The sequence below is a fragment of the Vulpes vulpes genome, chromosome 12 (genome assembly GCF_048418805.1).
Source record: "Vulpes vulpes isolate BD-2025 chromosome 12, VulVul3, whole genome shotgun sequence".
Taxonomy (NCBI): domain Eukaryota; kingdom Metazoa; phylum Chordata; class Mammalia; order Carnivora; family Canidae; genus Vulpes; species Vulpes vulpes.
In genome coordinates this window covers 158,739,424-158,758,415 of record NC_132791.1, presented here as the reverse complement: position 1 = coordinate 158,758,415, position 18,992 = coordinate 158,739,424, and the positions used below count along the sequence as shown (strand labels likewise).

General features: G+C 62.5%; 1 protein-coding gene across 2 annotated transcripts in view; it reads right to left on the bottom strand.

The window, feature by feature from the left end:
- The window catches only part of PLCH2 (phospholipase C eta 2), a 33,540-nt gene extending 20,822 nt beyond the window's left edge, over positions 1–12,718 (bottom strand). The window contains exons 1-4 of one of the 2 annotated variants that reach the window (XM_072731059.1): positions 12,567–12,718; positions 2,733–2,879; positions 876–1,118; positions 576–706 (exon numbers count right to left, since the gene is read on the bottom strand). In XM_072731059.1, the coding sequence (XP_072587160.1) occupies positions 576–706; positions 876–1,118; positions 2,733–2,879; positions 12,567–12,609 (564 nt within the window). In that variant the 5' untranslated portion in view covers positions 12,610–12,718. Of the gene's footprint in view, positions 1–575; positions 808–875; positions 1,119–2,732; positions 2,880–12,566 lie in introns of those variants that run through there. The other variant, XM_072731058.1, reaches the window with a different exon arrangement.
- Positions 12,719–18,992: the final 6,274 nt, after the last annotated feature.

The following is an 18,992-nucleotide window of genomic DNA, read 5'->3' as shown; positions in this document are numbered from 1 at the left end:
ATCATGAGAGCACATGTGAAGCCACCAGGGGCTATGCCTGGTGGAGCAGTTGGTTGTGTGTGTGCCTATGTTCGTGTGTGTGTGTGTGTGTGTGCCTATGTTCGTGTGTGTGTGTGTGTGTGTGTGTGTGTGTGAGGGGAGGGAGAGGGGGGAGAGGGGGAGACAGGGAGGGAGAGGGAGGGAGAGGGAGGGAGGGAAGGAAGGAGAGGGAGGGAGAAGCATTTTTCCAGGCTGCAGCCTAGGAACTGGGTTTGCTTGCCCATCAACCCCACAAAGCACAACCCACCGATGCCACCTTTTCTCCCCACTGCAGCAGCAGGAGTTCTGGAAAGACAGAAACTAATTACAGACAATAAAGCCTCCCTGTCAGCTGACAGATGTGCGTTTGTAACTTCTAACACCAGGCCGGTTGGCAACTGGGAAGACTGCCTAGGGCGGGGAACCAGAGACATGGCCTGTGAGACGGGCCAGTGTGCCACCTTTGGTGGCTTCCTTCAGTGACCACTGACCTCAGGCCCTGCCCGACTTCCTGCAGCTCCCGCACACCTGCAGCCCCCGGCCCTGCCTCGCCTCACCTTGAACATCTGCTTCACCCTCTGCCGGGGCAGGTTCACGTTCAGCTTATGCAGCAGCTGCAGGACCTCACCGATGCTCAGGCTGCCGTCCCCGTTCTTGTCGGCCTCGTCAAATGTCTGCTTCAGCCACTTTAGGGCCGAGTTAGGGACCAACATGGGTCCAGCAGTGCCCCGCCCCCTGCCCAGGACACCAGCCCAAGCATCCTTCCCCAAATGTGTGGCCCTGACAGGGGCAGGATGACCCCACAGGGAGGAAGACACAGTGTGTCCCTGAGGTTTGTCCCCAAGACCAAGGATATTGGTCCCTAGTGCGCTGGCGGCGGGCCAGGCTGTCCTCATCGCGGATGCCTGCCATGAGGTAGCGCAGGCCGGTGACCCAGGTGCGCGCCTCGTCCCCGCTGGGTGAGACCAGGTCCAGCGACTCTCGGTGGCTGCCATGGTAGATGCTGAAGCAGCAGTTGGGGTCAAAAATGCCATCGGGGTAGCGCTGGAAGATCTCCGACTGCCGACCCTCGCTCACCTCCTGGATGGAGTCGATGGAAACTGCGGGGGGTGGGGGAGCACCTGTCACAGACGCCCCCGGGCCCCACGCCACAGCAGCTCGGCACACAGGGACTTGAGGTGAGGCTGGTGGTCTGCTGGGGCTGGGGAGGAGCTTGGGGAAGGCCGGGGAGGAGCTTGACGGCTGGGGAGGGCTGGGGACAGGGCCCTCAGGCAGGAGGAAGAGAAAGTACAAACGTGCTCAGGCTGGTGGGTCAGCCCTCCGTGCTCTGCTCTGATCCTGAGGTCTGCTCCCCACTTCCCTGGGGATGTCTTTACACACCCTTCCAGAGGGGGGGGGGCCTCCCCCTACTTAGCGATTCCAGCTGTGGCCTGTGTACTAAGCAGCCAGGCTGCAGGGTGACAAGGCCCAGACAAGCCTATGGGCCTCCCAACTCTGAGGCTGGGCTGACCCTGGACTGCCTCCCTAGGAAGCTCTGGCACCAGCAAGAGGGGGCAGCGGGAGCAGCAGGATCCTGCTCTAGCAGGGCTTTCATTACTGGATGCAGCACCCCGTGCTCCACAGACACTCCTACAAATCTGAATGACGCCAAGGAGCTGAGCTCAGAAAGGTGTTCATAGGGTCTGGTCCGTACAAGTGGTGGGGGCTCCTCCCAGCCCAGCAGCCCCCTTGCCCTAAGCCAGGCACCCTGGGCTCCATCCCCACCACTGCCCCTCTAGCCAGCCTCATTCCTCCTGCCTCCTTCAGGGCAGCCCTTCTGGGGATCCTCCTGTCTCACCCTCTGTCCTCTGCTCTCACCCGTGAGCGCTCAGCATGCAGAGCCCACTTCCCTGGGATCTGGGCCTCCAGACTAGGAGGCATGACCATCAGGAATAGCTGCCCCCATCTCCTCCCTCATGGGGACTCAGCTCTGAACAGAACCCTGGGCCCACCCACCGGCCCTGCCCTGTTGGCTGCTCCCCTCCGGGGGCTTCCGAGACCCTATCTGACCCCAGTGCTTATCAGGACGTGAGGTTGCCCTGTTGTGAAGAGGGACTGCCCAGCTCCCAGGATGCCCAGTGCAGGGAACAGTGGCGGGCAGAAGGAGGAACTCCAACTGAGCTCAGCAGTGTCACCTCCCTGGGCCCAAGGGGCAGTGCCAGCCGTCTCCTCCAGGATGCCCTCCAGGGGCCTCTGCAGCACGGCCCTCTCCCAGGCCTCTGGCAGCGACAGTGCCCTTGGCAACTGCTGGGCTGAGGCCCTGCCCTGGCAGCCCTGGGTCTCTCCTGGTCCATTCCTACCCCTCAGCCTGGTCCCCACCATGCCCTGCTCAGAGATCAACCTCTCCCTTCCTGCACAAATCCTTTGGCTCAGGACCCTCCCGGCCCCAGGCCGCCTTGCCCTCGTTGTGCCCGGCTGGCGTGTGTCTCTCTCTGTTTCTGGAAGGTCTTGTTCCCCAGCCAGACTGAAGTTCCTTTTATCCGTCAGCCCCACCCAGATCCAGGAACACAACCAAGGCACTGAAGGGCATAGGGCCCCTACCCCTCCCCACCTGGCATCCAGAGGTCACCGCAAAACCCCAAGGCCACTGGACCCACGTGCCAGGCCCAGGGCTCAGGATGCTGCTGCCCCTGAGATGCCCCCCCAGTCGTTCCCCCCCCGGCTGCCCCGCTCACTCTTGGCCTTCTCATTCTTGCGTGAGGGCCGCCAGCGGATGCAGGAGCGATGCTCGTCCAGGAAGTAGAAGCGGACCAGGCCCTTGGAGCTGCCACGGAGCTTCACCATCTGTGTCCCCGCCTGCATGGCACTCATGCATCCCTCCACTGGATGTCCGCGGACGCAGCAGGCAGACAGATGACAGACACAGAGATAGACAGGAGTGGCATGAGGGCTGGGCCAGCCCCACCGCCTACCAACCATGTGCTGCCGAGGCGTGGAGACCATCCACTGCACCCCCCGCCGGCCCATGGGGGTTAGGAGCCCAGCTCTTGGGCCTGGCCAGGATGTGGCCAGCCCCTCCTGGGTTGGGGGAGGTCCTAGGTCGGGCCCAGCTCCTCCACAGCTTTGCTTTCCTTTGCTCCAGCTACCTGCCTGCCCACCCTCTGTTGGCCCCACTGACCACCATGACCCATCCCCAAAGTCTATGACACATGAGGGGCTGTGGTGGCTGAGCCACTCGCAGGGGCTTCTGTGCATTGAGACCCCGGGCTGGGCACAGGGCCAGTGCCAGGCAGGCAGCCAGCGGCCACAGGCTCTCCTGAGCCTGAGTCCCCTTCCCGTGGTGTCCAGGAAAGCCAACCTCCTCCTCCTCCTCCGTGCTGTAAGGGGGGCATGGCACTCATCCACCCCTGGGGGGAGGCCCTGTGAGGCCAAGGCTTGCAGCAGGTGCGGAAGCAGACTTCAGCTCCAGAACGCAAACCCTTCCCTGGCGTTCCTTCCCTCTCTTCCCACTCCTCTGTCCACTGGGCCTCCTGCCTGCAGCCTACATGTCTGCCAGGTCCTGGGGTCGGGGGGCGCCCAGCAGGCCGGCAGCCTCCTGGCACTAGAGAGGCACCCCACCCTCACACCTACTTACAGAGAGCCCAGGATGCAGACAGTGTCATCTGCTGAAGCACCAAGTCACTAAGCCCCACAAGACCCACCCAGCGAGGGACCCTCGGGAGCTGCTGTGCAGGCACATGCCAGCCCGAAGAGACCAGCCAGTGAGGAAGCCCATCCCTGACCCTGACAGGGAGGCTGGCTCCACAGGGGATGCTTAACATGGGCTGCTGGTATGCGGGGGTAGGGGTGGAGAGGCAGGACGTGGGGCCAGGGGTGGCCCGGAGACCCAGAGCATGTGCCAGGCCCCATCGTTCAGCTGGAGTAGAGAGCCGGTGGGGCCACACAGCCCCACATGGGGCCGTCCATGGGCCAGCCCTGCCAACACAGACATGACGTTCTCATCACCTGCCAGAGGCTCAACTCCCCCACACCCACGTCTCACACTCGTCAGGGGCATTCTTCTCACCTCTGAGGACTGTCATGTCCTGCACCCACACTTACTGCCCCCCAGAGTGCCAGGAACCCCCTCACCAAAAGCTTTCAAGCCACCTGAGTGCCCAGCCAGGCTCCTGCCACCAGCCCTTGCCTGACCCAACCCCCCCCTACCCCTCCCCTCCCCCACCGCCTGTCTGGTGTTTAGCCTCCAGGCCTGGGGGTCAGTGGGGGTGGAGCAAGGAGCAGCCAGAGGCAGACTGGGTGTGCTGCTGGAGTCCCATGACCCCCAGACGCAGAGCCAAGCAGCAGGAGATCACAGTTTCGTTGGGAGGAGGTAGACCTCTCTCCCCCAGAAGCAGCCCCCACCTTCTGGCCCCCAGGCGAGGGCCTTCAGATGAGAGTAGGTCTGTCCTGGCCCCTCCCGGCCGCCTTACCTAGTGGGCTGAGATGCCACAGCCGGGACATGGCCATGCTCGCTCCGACCCAGAGGAGGGCCTCCACCAGGCAGGCCACTGTTGCCCTGGTCTGACTGGGGGTAGATGGCCGGGGGACAGACATGCTAGGACGCTGGCCAGGGGTGGCTCCCAGAGCCAGAGGGGCCAGTGTCCCCCAGCCTGGCTCAGCAGCCACTCAGGCAACGGCAGGTGGCATGGGGGCTCCACGGGCCCCTCCTCTCTGCCGCCACTTCTTCCTCCTGCTAGAGGCACCTCCGGCATGGCCCAGCTCTCACCTGCTGTCTCTTGTGGCCCCCAGACCAGCCTGCCCACCCACCAGGGCCACGAAGGGATCCCCAAAGAGGCAGCATCCCTGAGTCCAAGGGCAGGGGAGCTGCAGCGCCTCTGCCCACCCCGCCCATCCTCTGCCCAATCCCCTGTGCTAATCCAAGCCTGGGTCCTGCCCAGCTGGCCAGAGGATTTAGGCCAAGGGAATTCCCAGCTGGGGACCAAAAGGGCACTGGGCAGGAGGCAGTGTCGACAAGGGCACAGGCCACCAGCCCCCACATCCTAGCAATGACAGCCCAGACAGAGAGGTAGCCACTCCAGGGACTCAGGAACACTGCTGTAAGGACTGGGGTGACAGTCCTCCCACCATCGTCCCCATGCTGGACTCACAGGCTGCTGGCCCTCTCCATCCCGGCCAGAGCTCCAGCAGAAGCCCCTGCTCCTAACCCCACATCTCTTGTACTTGCCAAGGCTCTGAGGGGGTTCTTGCAGTCCCAGGGTTGGGGGGCAGGAGCAGCAGCTTCTGGGAGCTGACCAGGCAGCAGAACCCCACCCCAGTCACAACAACCCGCTGAGGTGAGGACCCCAGGGCCCCTCTGCCACAGGCCCAAGAGCCCCTAGCCCACCCTGGGGCCCCTGCCCCGTCCTCAATGGGCTGTGCTGAGACAGGAACCATCACCCCTCTGTCCCCAGCACAGATAGAAGCCAGGCCCAGATTTCCAGAGCTGGTCACAGGAGGTGACCAGGGCTCCACCTGGTCAGATCCAACATAATCGACTCAAAGTCAAATGCCAGAACCCAATTAAAAGCCTTTGCCAGAGTGGCACTGACTCGGTCCCTTGCAGGAGGAGCGTTGTGTGGAATTGGACTAGGAAGCTCTCAGCCTCTGGAATGGGAGAGGCTGTGGGTCCTGGGAGCCCTGACAGCCTTGGCGTGATGAGGGAGGGAGCGGGGAGAGTCAGAGCAGGACAGGGGGACCGGAAACCGGCAGGGAGCATCAGGACCCGGGTCCGAGGTGGTCCCCACCTCCCCACCTGCTTGTCCTGGGTCACTGCCCCCCATCAGCTGTCCCTCCCCGACGCTGGGCCATTCCCTCCTGCCTCAAAGGAGAAAGCTCCTCAAATCCAGCTCACACCTGATCACACCTGCTCCTCTTTCCTCCCCCAGGGCTGGCTCCACTGGGGGGGGGGGGGGGCATGTTCTCACCTCCCATCCCCTGAAAAACTCTCCCAGCCAGCCACACCCTGCCATCCTCAGGTCATGCCCTTGGGCTCTCAGCCACTAGCTGATCAACGGTCTCCTGCCATCAGCCAGGGGGGCTTGGGGGCCCCATCTGCCTGGGTAGGGGCTGCAGCTGGGGTCACAGATTGAGTGGGCCCAGCTCCTGCACCCCAGACTCCAAGTCCTCCTCAGCCAACCCAGGGCATGGTCCTCTGCTGATCAAGTGGAGGAAGGTCCAGTCAAGCCAGCTTGATGCATGACTCTGCCAGTGAAGCCCCTGTGCTGCCCGGAAGCAGAGGGTGACCCCACCGTACCTCGGATACTCCAAGAGGCAGGTGGACACAGAACTGTGGCCCCTGTGCAAGGTGGGGTGCCCGAGGGCTGTAGGACACCATGGGGGAGCTCCTGGCTCCGGGGGCACCCATGTTGTCCCATAGTGCAGGCTGTGCTTCAGGTGACTGCTAAGATAAGCTTAAACCCAAGGCAGGCCCCGAACCCCAATGGTTCAGTCCCCCAAGCCAGGAGGCAAGGCTCCTCCTTCCCCATCCTCCCCCAAAGGGGCTGTGTCCCAGCCCTCAAAGGGAGGGGCAGCAGCTTCCAGAGGGCAGGGGGCATCTATGATCTAGCAGCTCTCCAAAAGCACCAGGTGGGCCCCCCCCAACCCCCATGTCCACATGTGCTCATGTCCACATGAGCCAGCCCCCACATGCTCCCTCAGGGTTACAGAGGGATTGGGCCCCAGGACCTGAGAAACCCCCTCCCCAGAGAAACAGGAGCCCAGCCCGCCCCCACCTGGGACACCACCTCACCTGGCCTGGTTTCCACCCTGCCTGCCCCTGAGAGCACCAGCTTCTCTGGTGCCGGGGGGAAGCTGACATCCCAGTACCCCGACTCCATCTGTAGTGTTCACCCTAGGTCAGTCCCCAGCGGCCAGGCCCTAGTGCCAGCAGACGTGGCCTCCGGGCCCTCGAGCCAGGGTTCACCTGACCAACCGGCCCATGAGGCGGCCAAGTCAGCTGGGGGCCAGCTGGGGGCAGAAGGGCTCCGTGGGGGACAGGGATCCCCTCAGGCATGCCCTGCACACACCTCTACTGGTTCTGTCCTGTGACCTGAGATCTTCCTTCAAGGATCTTTGAGGCTGCTTTGCGGATGCCTGATGAGACAAGTTCCCAAACCCCCAGGGACCTCGGGCAAGACCACCCTGTCCTGTCCCACCCTGTCCCTATGCTGTCTGGGACTGGCCCACATCAGACACTCAAATGTGGGTGAGCACAGGCTGGGACCCCCGTGCCAAGGCCACCAAGCCAGCCCCAGGAGCTGATGGGAGCCAGCCCCTGGGATGCCATCATCACTGACCATCCTGGCCTCAAGGGTGAGGTCATCACCAGCAGTGCCAGTGCCCCCAGCTGCACTCCCAGAGGAGCCCGGAGCCAGGATGTGCCCAGCACAGACAGGAACAGGCAGGGCCACTCCCTACACAGATGCCCCAGAGGACAGGTGCCCATGACCTTCCTTAGCTTGGCCCTGCCTCAGGGCTGAACGGCTGACCTGGATGGCCTGTCCTGTACAGTGGCCGAGAAGCAGAGTCTGAGTGCAGCCCTTGCCTGTCTCTGTGCCTTAGTCTCCCCCTCACTCTCTTCTTCCTCTAGGGGCTACTGCTATCCAAGGGGGAAGCATCCTTGCCAACAGAACACTGGGAGGCACCGGCTCCTGCTTCTACAACGGACACTGACCCTGTCCTCACATGAGCAGTCGCAAGAGGCCAGGGCAGGTCAGCAGCTCCGCCTCTTCCCTAGGAAGGCTAGAAAATCAAAATTTACTCTTCCCACAAAACCCACAAATGACGCCCAAAGGCTTCCCCGTGTGAGCACACACCGCAGGCAGACTCTGGAAGTGCTGCGCCCCACTTCCACAAGGGGTGTGCGGGGCCCAGGCCCTGCCTCACTTGTCCCTTCACTGAGCACAGGCACACAGGGCTGGGGCAGGGGGGGGGAACACCCCCCCACACAGCCCGGGCCAGGCCCTCCCCTCCCCAGCAATTGTCTGCCTTCTTGAAGGATCTTTAAGCAAGCTCTTCCTCTGTCCACTCTACTCAAAGGGGCAGCAACAGCAGGACACAGGGAGCCCAAGACTCCTCCGGCCCCAACCCCCAGCTTGAGCCCAGCCACCCTCTATGGGGTCCTCAGCTCCACCCCCACCCAGCTCCCCCACCCACCCTCGGTGGCCCTGAGCTACACCTGCCCTCTCCTGGGGCCAGCTCAGCATGCAGTAGGCACTCAGACTGAGCTTGGGGAGAGAAGAGGAAGGGGTCAGTGGGCTCCCTGCCACACTGGGCTCTGCGCACCCACGGGGGATCAGCCCGGCCCCTGGCCAGCGCCTCGCCGGAGGGAGGGACAGGCCCACACACATATGGCGGAGATTATTTAAACGTCTGAGAAGCAGCTCGTGCCCCCCTCCCCCTGCACGTCTGGGCGCCTCCTCCCAACTATTTTTATTTTATCAGGGAGTATGAGTTGGCTCTCCAGGCAGGACTCCAGGGTGACTGTGCCCAGAGGTCTGCAAGAGGGCGGAAGACCCTGGGGTTGGTTGGCCAGGTGGGCAAGGCCCAGGGCTGGCCCCAGACAAGCCTGGTGGAGGGCTCAGGGCTAGGGATTGGGGCACAGCAGAGAATGGCAGTCCATACTAGATATGCCACCTGCCAGGACAGGCCTCTGTCCCCACAGCACCCTCCCCATTGGGCAGACAGCTCAGCCTTCCAGTAGGAGCCTGAGAGCTTCAGCTTCGTGGACCAGCTCAGAAGGGAGGAGGACCAGGGGGGCAGACCGCTGGGACTTCACTCTGCCCCTGCAGGCTGCTTCTGGCCTAGCCCACCCTCTCCAGGTCTGTGCACTCAGAACCCAGAGAGCCTGGGAGGCAAGTGTTCCTAGAGGGTGGGAATAGGCTCGCACAGCCAGCCAAGCCCCATCCACCATGCAGACTGACCAGCCTGCAGCATCCATCCACGAGGACCTGGGTGCTCACGTCTCTGGGCAGGGTACCACAGCAGCCTGCCCCTTACTAGCTGGTGACACAAGCTCTCGGCAGGACCCGGCCTGAGGGAAAGCCAGCAGGAACTTGAGCGTCACCTGATAGGTTGTGATGGGACAGAAGCATTTGTGATGGACAAGCAGCGCACGGTGGCCCAGGCTCCTGCAGCAGTGAGCACAGTGGACGAGAGAGTGTCTGGTGCCCAGCACCTTCCCGCTGGAGAAGTCCCTTCCCATACAGTAGGCACCACACGGTCACCAAGGCTGCTCAGCAGACCCAGGATCTTCAGCACGGTGGGGTCCCAACATCCTGCTCTCCTCTGCCTGCCCAGCTGAGCCCATGCCAGCCTCACTGAGGGTCTTCCCCAGTTGAAGACCTGCCCCCTCCTGGCTTGGCAACCCCCAGCTCAGCCACAGTGGTGATACTAACCGCAGAGGACAGCCATGCAGGGACAGGACTCTATTAATGCCCCGTCCACTGCATCCTGCCCTCATGGGTGTCCTGGTTCATATGTTCTAGGGGCTCCCATCCCAGGCCCCAGCCCTCAGCTCCCATGCACTGGCCTGGTGGAGGCTGGGAAGGGGCAGGTTGGCCATCACCACCCACCTTGGCCTGGGCTCCCTGGAGGCAGGTGCCCTGCTTTGTGGCCTTTATCTAACGGACCTACCCCCAGGGAGCCCCCAGGAGTGGCCAGAGAAGCAGAGACAGACTCACAGTGGCTCTGGGGGTGGGGGCATGTTCCTGAAAAGTCACCAGATGGAGCCGGGCCTGCCTGCTGGGAGGAGAGGAAGCTCCTGCGTGTGGAGGGAGGGGTCCCCCTGCATCGGGCGAACCAGCCCTGTCCCCACCCTACACCCACCTGGGCCTGCGCAGGAGGCCGGGCGGCAGCTGGCGATGCTGGACGGCCGCCGGCACAGCGGGCACAGAGCCATGAAGCCAACAGGAAACAAGAAGGCTGAGCCCAAGAACTCATCCCCGGGCCCGGCCGCTCCCTCTGGCCAGGGCGGCTTCCTCGAGAGCCCTGGGGCTTCAGGAGCCTTGAGGATTGTCCAGAAACAGCTGGGCTCTCCTAAGGTCCCCTCTGCCTTGTGCAGCACCCCTCCCACTCCCTTGTGTGGGCTGGGCCAGGAGCGCCTCCCTGAGTGTCACCCTGACTTCCCCCCCTCGCACGCCCTTGGCTGACCTGGGAGGGAGCTCAGGAGGGGCCACCCACACCTGGCCTGGGGTCAGCCACACCACACGCCCTGACTGACAGGGAGCTCCCAAAGCCCCGAAGCTCAGCTGACCAGAGTTGGGGCCTGCCTGGGCCGGGACCACTTCTTGTCGATGTGAAGCCAAGACCTCCAGGAACCACTCTGACCTCTCCGTGTGACCATCCAGCCCCCCAGGCCCCATCCTAGGGTCTTCCAGGGCATGATGCCCCCTCCATACGGAGGCCCATCTGTGTGCTGCCCAAGAGCCAAATAAAACATCTTGTCCTGGGAAGGGTGTGTGTCCCCACCCGAGGGGCCCGCGCCCACCGGCCTTTCCCACACAGGAAGTCCGTCCAGCCGGCGGAAGCCCACGTACGCTCTGTTGGAAGCAGAGTCCCAGGAAGAAGCAGGCTCTTCTGATTACTCATCCCTTCCTTGATGCCTCTGCCCCCAACAGCCCTCAAGGAGCATGGGGCTGGCCTCTGCACAGGAGAGGGCCCTCTGCATCCCCCTCACTTACACCTGCCCCAGGAGAGGGCCATGTTCCCGCAGGGCCCAGCCACTGGCTCTCCAGGAGAAGGTGCCAGGAGCGTGGAAGCCATGCCATTTGCTCATTAGCTGTACAGATGGAGGGCCGGACCCAAGACTCCAGCCCATCTGCTCCGTCCTCAGCTGCACATTTGGGACTGTTCTCTCCCGGAGGGGGGAGGCAGGAGGGGCGCAGCACATTCATCCCAGCAGACCAGGGCCATGCTACACATCTCCACCTCGAGGTGAGCTGAGACCCTGACCCAGACAGTGGGTGCCTGAGGGGTGAGCTCCCCTCTGCTCCTGTTGCAACTACCCTACACCCTCCTGAGACCAGGGTTCCTCCCTTGCTGGCTGCAGCCTGGGCCTTGGCAGCACCCAGTCCCTCCTGGGTTAGCAGGCAGACACCCTGACCCTGTGCTCTGACCAGCGCAGGCTGCCGATTCCACAGAGCTCTCTGCAGGCCAGGTAGGCAGGATGTGCTGGGCCAGCCTCTCCCCAGGGACCACCCGACAAGGGAACCCTGCCCCACACTGGCATGGGGGCTGTGGTCATCAAGTGGGGATGCCCACGAGTGGCCCAAGAGCTCAGTCAAGCCAGGGGTGTCTGCACCACCAGCCCCATCTTCACCTGTCATGCTGTCCTCCATTCATAAAGGCATCTCAGGGAGGGAGGGTGGGTATGGAGCAGGCAGGCATTCCTGGAGACCCCGCACGGACAGGGCACCCTCTGCCCACAACCACCCTACGAAGGGACCCCACGCCGGTCCTCTCTTGCACAAGAGACCTTATGGGTTGGTGCCTTGCCTGTGGTCACACAGCCCACCAAAGGCGCTGCCAGGGACTCCCCCTCAGTGTAGCCAGCAGGGAGGTCCCTGCTCCCACATGTGCTGCGCAGTCCCTCCCCCGTGTCCACACCAATCAGACTCAAGGCAAACTCGGTCCAAAACAACCAGGATCTGGACAGATTGTCTGAAGACAAGCCGTACTCTCCTTGGGGTCTCAGTCCTTAATCAAGAAGTTCTTCATCTGGCTGTGGTCACTCCAACCACAGCTGTGGCCCTGGCCCCCTTCCTTCTCTGCTTCTCCGCACTCCCGGCCCCAGGGCAAGTGCTGCCCTGGGGCAGACCTACCCCTGACCCTGAGAAGTGCTGCCCCATCTGGTCCCCGCAGGTACAGACCCTGAAGCCGCTGGGCAACCAAGCTCCCTGGTGCTGGTGCTGGTGCTGGTGCTGGTGCTGGACAGCCTCAGAGGGCTCCCGCCAGCCCTGTTGATCTCTGGGGTCTGCCCAGAATAGTGCCCGGGCCCCCAGGTCAGGACTGAGCAACAGATCTGAGCAGGAAATCCACCCTCAGCCCCACCCCCGGGGGCTCCGCAGGCAGAACCGGCCCCTCAGGGAGAGGCAGCTGTTGCCCTGTCCAGGGTGCTGACAAGGCTCAGGGCTACCACGCTGCCCAGGACAAGGGGAGCGGGAGGGGACTGGCCGGGTGAGCCCCCAGGTCCCCCAGGGCAGGATACTCCAGATCCGACACCCCCACACTGAGGCCGTCATCCCCTGGGGGCCAGCTGGACGTTGGGGACTGGTAGCTCTGCTGGGGCAACTCCTCCCCACCACCCGTCGGGATTGTCACCACTTTTTGCCGAGATGCCAGCACAGAGGGGGGTGATGTGGGGGACAGGGGGATTTGTATGTGTTGGGGGAATGGGAATGTCCCAGAGACCCCTGGGGGAGGGGGTCGAGCTCTGCCCTGTGGGTCACCAATAGGCCATTCAGCACCTGACCCTGGCTCCCTGCTGGGGCGATCACAGCCTCCTTCCTGAATCCCCTTCTGATCCCTCTTACCTTCGTCCCGACTGAGCCCGCCAGGGTCCCTGGGTTCCTCCATGGCCCACAGGTACCACCCCCACAGATACCAGCGTGGCCCAAGGGGGGCCGGGTGCTCTGCTGGCCCCGCGTGTCCCTGCTCCTGAGCACGGGCCCATGGCCGATCCGGAGCACCGAGCGCTCAGCCCGCCGCTGCCGGTGGGACCGCCCCTCCTGCCAGAGCCCCGCCTGCCTTAACCCTTCACAGCCCAGGCCCGGGGTGGGCAAGGGAGGCAGCGTGTGCTGGGGTGCGGTGGGGGTCTCAGCTGGCTCAAGGGCTGGGGGTGGGGGTGGGGCATGCCCGCTCCTCCAGCGGTTGCTCCGGAGGTCACGCTCAGCTACTCTGATCTCCCTCCTACCAGAGGCGGGTAGCAGCATGCTCCCCTCAAGGACAAAACATCCCCCCCATTGGCAGCCCCTCAAGACCACGGGGTCCCTCAGATCATTACACCCAGCCTCCCCCAGACCCCATGGGCTAGTTTTCTCCAAGGAGGGGCTCCCAAGAATGCTCAGTGCTTCAAGGACGGCTAGGGTGACATTTCACTGCTGCCTGGTCAGGTATGTATACAGGATGGTGACGATGGGGGTCCAGGAGCCCCTGGTGACAGCCCTGGCCACGTGGCATCCAAACCCCTCATAGACTTCTTCTCTGCCTCCCCCCACATGTCCCTCAGTGAGGGTCCTGCAGAAGATCCTGGGGTCTGGGGTCCTGCCTGGGCCAAGGGGGAGCAGTCTAGGGGTAGGCACGTGCTGAGCGGCCCCCAACCGATCCTGATCCAGCGCCGCCTGCCTCTTCCTGAGGTGTGTTCTGGTTCAACCTGCTGCATCCAGCATCTGAGAGAAATAACATCTCCCACATCAACGAAAGAGATTTTCGTCCCTCATCCCTCGGGTGCTGTTTTGAAAGTTGCCGCTTCTGCCCACAGCCGTAAGGGTGGCCCGGGGAGGTTTATGGAGATGTAGGAGACTGGGTTGGGGTGGCAGGCAGGCGGCAGGCCAGAGCGGGAGCACCTGGGGCTACTCAGAGCTGCCACCACCCCAGGTGTGACTGCCTCCTGCCAGGCCAGGCCCCCAGGCGTGGAGGGGAGTGAGATACAGGAATTGTCACCACCACCACCTGGATCCCCCCCAGGGCAAGCCACAGGGCTGCTGCCCAGCTCCCTTAAAGGGACAGCCATTCTCCCATGGCTGTCACTAGCAGAACCCTAGGCTTCGGTGGACAGGGCCATTGCCCGGGCTGGGGATCTGCCCTCGTGAACTTGACACTGGGACTCTCATGTCCACATGGGTCATATGTCCACCGAGCACCGTCAGGGTCCCTGGGCTTGTGTCCACTGGGCTGGCACAGACCCCAAAGAGAGAAGCAGAGCCTCCATCTGGCACCAGGTGTGACTGAGGTTCTCGGCTGACTGTAGCAGGAGGGGGTCCTACAGCCCGCTCTGTTGGGCCAAGAAGAGGGGACCTGGCCAAACAATGGCACCAGAGGTTGCCTGAGGCCAGGGAGCAAAGGAGGGAAGGGCCAGTCCAGCACCCCATGCCTAGCTCTGCAAGTGCCCTTACACAATCCTCCCTGGGAAAGGCCAGCAGCCCCAAAGCCTCAGAAATGGGGACATTGAGGCAGGGAGCAGCAGGAAGAGAGAGGAACAGAGGGGAGCATGAGGACATGGGGTCCCTGCGGGGTGCCGGCTCCCTGGGGTGGACAAAGGGAGGTTCTGGTTCAAGTTCAGGTTCTGATGAATAATCCATTGGCTCTGCCGGCCCCACCCCCGCGCAGCCTGGAGCTGACTTCCCTCGAGGGGCGGGGCGGGCGGGTGATCACCGCGGTGATTAAAAGCCGCCTGCCGCACATGTTAATTTGCAAGATTCCGATCTCCTAAATCTCCTTTCTGGGCATTTAAGCAAAATTCTGTCTTTGAGAGCATTTGGCCTGACTGGTGGTGGGTGGGGATGCACACGCGCGTCTGGAAGAAGGGCCTGCGGGGGCCCCCAGGAGTCTAATTTGTTCTTGTTTGAAGAAGGGGACCGGAATACACAGATACCCTCAGGTGGGGTGGGGGTGCCTGGGGCCCTGCCTGAGCCCTTCCTCCTGGAGGGGTGCAGAGCTCGTGCTCTGTGCTCTGGAGCCCAAGTTCTGCCCTCCCAGGCCCTTCTCCTCCTGCGAGGCATACACCTCCAGCTGCCACAGCCTCCAGCTGCCACAGCCCACCACCAGCTCCCTCCCTGCCTTCTGGCTACCTGCCCATGCCCACTCCCTGCCTGAGGCTGAAGGTTCTGCAGAGAGCTTAGCTCTGACCTGGGGTTGCAAGGGCAGGACTTCCCCCACCTAGGGACAGAGCCCAGGCCTATATACTCAGCACAGGGGGCCTGCCTGTCGAAGCACCCCCAGAGGACCCAGGGGACCATCCACCTCCACTCCCTGGAACGGGGTCCTCGCCGTCCAGATCTAAAACACTGGGCAGAGGCCAAGGTGAGGCTGGATCTGGCCTTGAGTTCCAACTGGGTCCATCCTTTGGTTCCCAAACATCACCAGGAGAAGGCCAGACTGCACCCCAACACATGGGGTCCCAGCTAGGCCTGGGCTCCTCCTGGAGTGTGGGGACCTGCAGGACCTGTGTGCTCACATGCACACGCCCAGGGCCTGGTGAGAGTGCCGCTGTGCACAACCTGTGTTGGATGAACAAAATGGTATTTGCAAAGGAAAAAGAAGGACAGAAGACCCCTGGTGGAGACCCAGAAACAGAGGGGCAGGGACATGGGCCTAGACAGGAAGTACAACCCCCACCACTCACTGGCTGCCCCTCCCTGCCTGGCCCAAACCCCAGAGCCACCCACCAGCCAATGGAAGCACTGTGTCCCCTAGACTGACCACCAGGCCAGGAGGGAGGGAGGGAGGGAGGGAGAGCAAAGATCACCGGAGACAGGAGAAGGCACACGGAGAGCCAGGTGTCGGGAGACCCCAGTTCCCTGTTCTGTCCGACCTCTTCCCCATGAAGCCACTGCCCCTCTGGCCTTAGCTTCCCTGTCTGTAAACCAAGGGAGGGCGAGCAGTTCTGAAGGGCCTCCAGGTGAGGCTCAGAGAAAGGCCTGAAGGGCAGTGAGGGGGCAAGGGGCACAGCTGGGGCCAGGCCTCAGGTACCGAAGATGCCACTGCCTTGTCCACTTTGGTGGCCACTGTATGGGGAGGGCCCAGGAGCACCGCCTTACTATCCTCAGGGCCACGGGCCCTGACCAGTGCCTGGGGAGCAGCCACTCTGCCTGACAGCCTCCAGGGACAAGAGGCTATGAGCAGTCGCCTCCTCATGAGTGGAGTAGAGCAGATCTGCAACTGCACAAACCTCCACAGGGCACCTCAGATTTTGTCTCCGGACTTCCGTCCTACATAAATCTCCAAGGAAACGCTTCTCCAGTGACCTGCTGCAGTAAGCTGCAGCCCAGCCTCAGACAGGCTGTACCATGAGTCCACCAGCACTGCGGGGCGTCCTCCACTCTGCTCCTCAGAATGTCTGAGTTAGAAGGGCCCCCGGAGGCCACCGGGTCCAATCTCTTTGCTTTCAGATAGGGAAACTGAGGCACGGACATTTAGCCTGGGGCTCATAGCTAAGCAGAGGTAGAGCCAAGACCAGGACCCAGGCCCTGACCCCAGGAGTGAGTTCCAGAGGGCACGTCTGAGAAGATGTCTGGAAAAAGCAGACCCAGGCAAGCCCCAGACCTGGACAGAAGTACAGGGTAATGGGTGAGCTGCAGACAGAACTGCAGGCCCAAAGGTCCTGGGTGGCAGGGGCTGCTGCTCAAAGCCTGGCGTCCCCACTGCCCCCAGCAGCCCCATGCCAGCCCCAGACCAGGGCATGAATCTGCTTCATGGTCCCCCAAGCCCTGCTGAGCCAGCAAACAACTTGGAAACAGCACTAAATTCCTAGGCAGAAGAGCAGGATGCACAAGGACGACACAACAGCAGGGCTGGATGGACGTGGTGTCCGTGGAGATAGGGGACAGCAAGGACGGCAGAGGCCCGTGGGCCAGAGGGTTGCCAGGGCAGGAGGGGAGCTGAGGCCCAGTGCTGGTGACCGGCTCCAGTCCTTGTGCAGAGCGAATGCGGCCAGAGCCCCAGGGCCACAGATGGACCAGTGGGAGGAGGCGGGGGGACGGGATGATTCGGGCAATGACGGGGTGGGTGGCAGGGAATGGAGGACACAGACAGCCACAGGGACGGGGGCTTCTGGAAGGCTCTGTCTGAAGGGCCACAGCCACACCCTAGGTGCCTTGCCCCACGCAGACAGACCCCATTCACCCCTGCCAATGGCACCCTCAGCCGCAACATCCTGCCACTTGCCTCCCTCCTCACCCCCCACCAGGACTGAACCCCCATACCCATACCCCTACCCCCCTGTCAAGATCATCAGGTCAGGGACCTGCCCCGGGCTGCCGTGGCCCCAGTGGACTGCCCTGCCTCTCTGCACCAGCCTGACCTAGATTCTGTGCCTGCGAGTGGCAGCCAGGCAGGGCCCCAGCCAGCCTGGCACTGAGACAAGAGGGCCGGATTCCAGGGCAAACAGCCGCACAGCCACCAGCCCAGCCCACCGAGGGATGCCCATTCCCACAGCTTTGGCCCACAGCAGGCTGGGCCAGCCCTCTAGGGCTTGCAATCTATGCCACATGCCTGGGTAGCCAGTCTTTGCACCTGGGGCCATTTGCAGGCCACTCTTGGCCACTTTTAATAATTAAAACCACAAAAATCCTTGAAATCAGAAGCATGAACGTGCAGATGCAAATGTATGCAAATCAGCCCCTGCCATGGGCTACCAAGCCTATAGGCCTGGGGCACATTTCTGGGCGGAGGGGCAGGGGGGAGCCCCCACTCCAGGGCCGGGCTCAGCCATCCTTCCTTGCTGGTGTTCCTCCCACCTGCCCACACCCCCAGCTGCCGGTCATCGTTCGTTAAGCATTTGCCATGTGTCAGGCTTGCACATGGGGCTCATAAGGGAGCAGTGAGCAAACCAGAAGCAGCCCCCACCCTCAGGGAAAGGCAGAGGGACAAGAATGGGCCCAGCTCCATGGGGCAGCCCAGGACGGGGGTGGGCAGAAGGGGGCCCTCCCCTAACCCCACAGAGTGCTGAAACCTTCACAAAGCCCAGAAAGGACCAGGCCAGTTGCCTGCAGAGATGGAGACACAAACAGGGCCATGGAGCTGTTTCTCTGGCTGGACTCAGCACCAGACGTGAAGGGGTTGTGGGCATGAAGGTGGAGGCAGAGCTAGAGAAGACCAGCTAGGGTGCACGTGCAGTGAGCAGAAGAGCTCTTGGCCCAGGACGAGGCTCAGGGCACAGGGTCAGGGGAGCGGCGAGGGACTGCCGCATGCTGGCCCCCTCCCGGCCGTCAGCACCCTCCAGTCTTGCTGTGCCTAGGACGGACAGTCCTGTCACAGCACACACTCCTGAAACCATCCTCCAAGAGCTGCCCCCAGCCCCGGGGCTGCTGGCACATCTGAGGTTGTGCATGAGCTACTGCGGGATTAGCTCCATCACTACTTTGTTCATGTAGCATTCACCGGCACAACGGAAACATTTAAAAATCCTGGGTTGTAGCACACTCATCTCCAGCAGCAAACTGAATAAACATGTCAGACAGGCTGTGGTTAGTGCAGAATTTGTTGTTATGTCTCTCATGGGGGGAGGTGAGGTCACCCCAAGAGGCTGCGCTCATGGGACTCGTGGCACATGAACAGAGCCTGTAAACTCCAAAACCGTCCCTGTGGCACATGCTGAGCCTCCAGATGGGGGCCAGTGCCTGGGGCCTGGGAGGGGGCTTCTGGGTCTCTCTCTATGAGCCAGTGGTTCTGCAGGCACCCACACACCCTGGGTGTCTTGTAATCCTGCTGCCCCAACACCAGGAGAGGCAGCCCCAATGCAAGGAGACCACCAACCCACATTACCACATACTACAATGTCCCCAGATTAATTCACCTTTTGTGCCAGAAGAGCAATGGTTGCATAAGCACCCATATCAAAAGCTGAGACACTGGAAACACAAGAGACAGAGCAGGGAGTTAATCTTGGCCTCAAGACAAACTGTGTGGCGACCAGGTTTATGTAGGGGATGTACCTCATGGAGAACGAGTCTGTGCTAGGGGGTTCCCTGGGGATACGGCCATGCAACCCATAGCTAACCCAGTGCCCAAAGCCGTGCCAGTACACAACTTCTTGCTAGGTGTTTACAGAGTAACCTCCCCCAGATCCAGACCCAGGCAGCAGGGAGGGCCAGGCTGGAGGCAGGTGGCAGTGCCCTGGTGACACCCCTACCCAAGCCATCTTTCCTGGGAGATTCAGTTGCTGACCTGCCAGCAGCAGCCATAATGAGCTTCCTTGCAAAAGCACAAGGTCTGCCCAGCCAGCTCCCCACTCAGAGTGG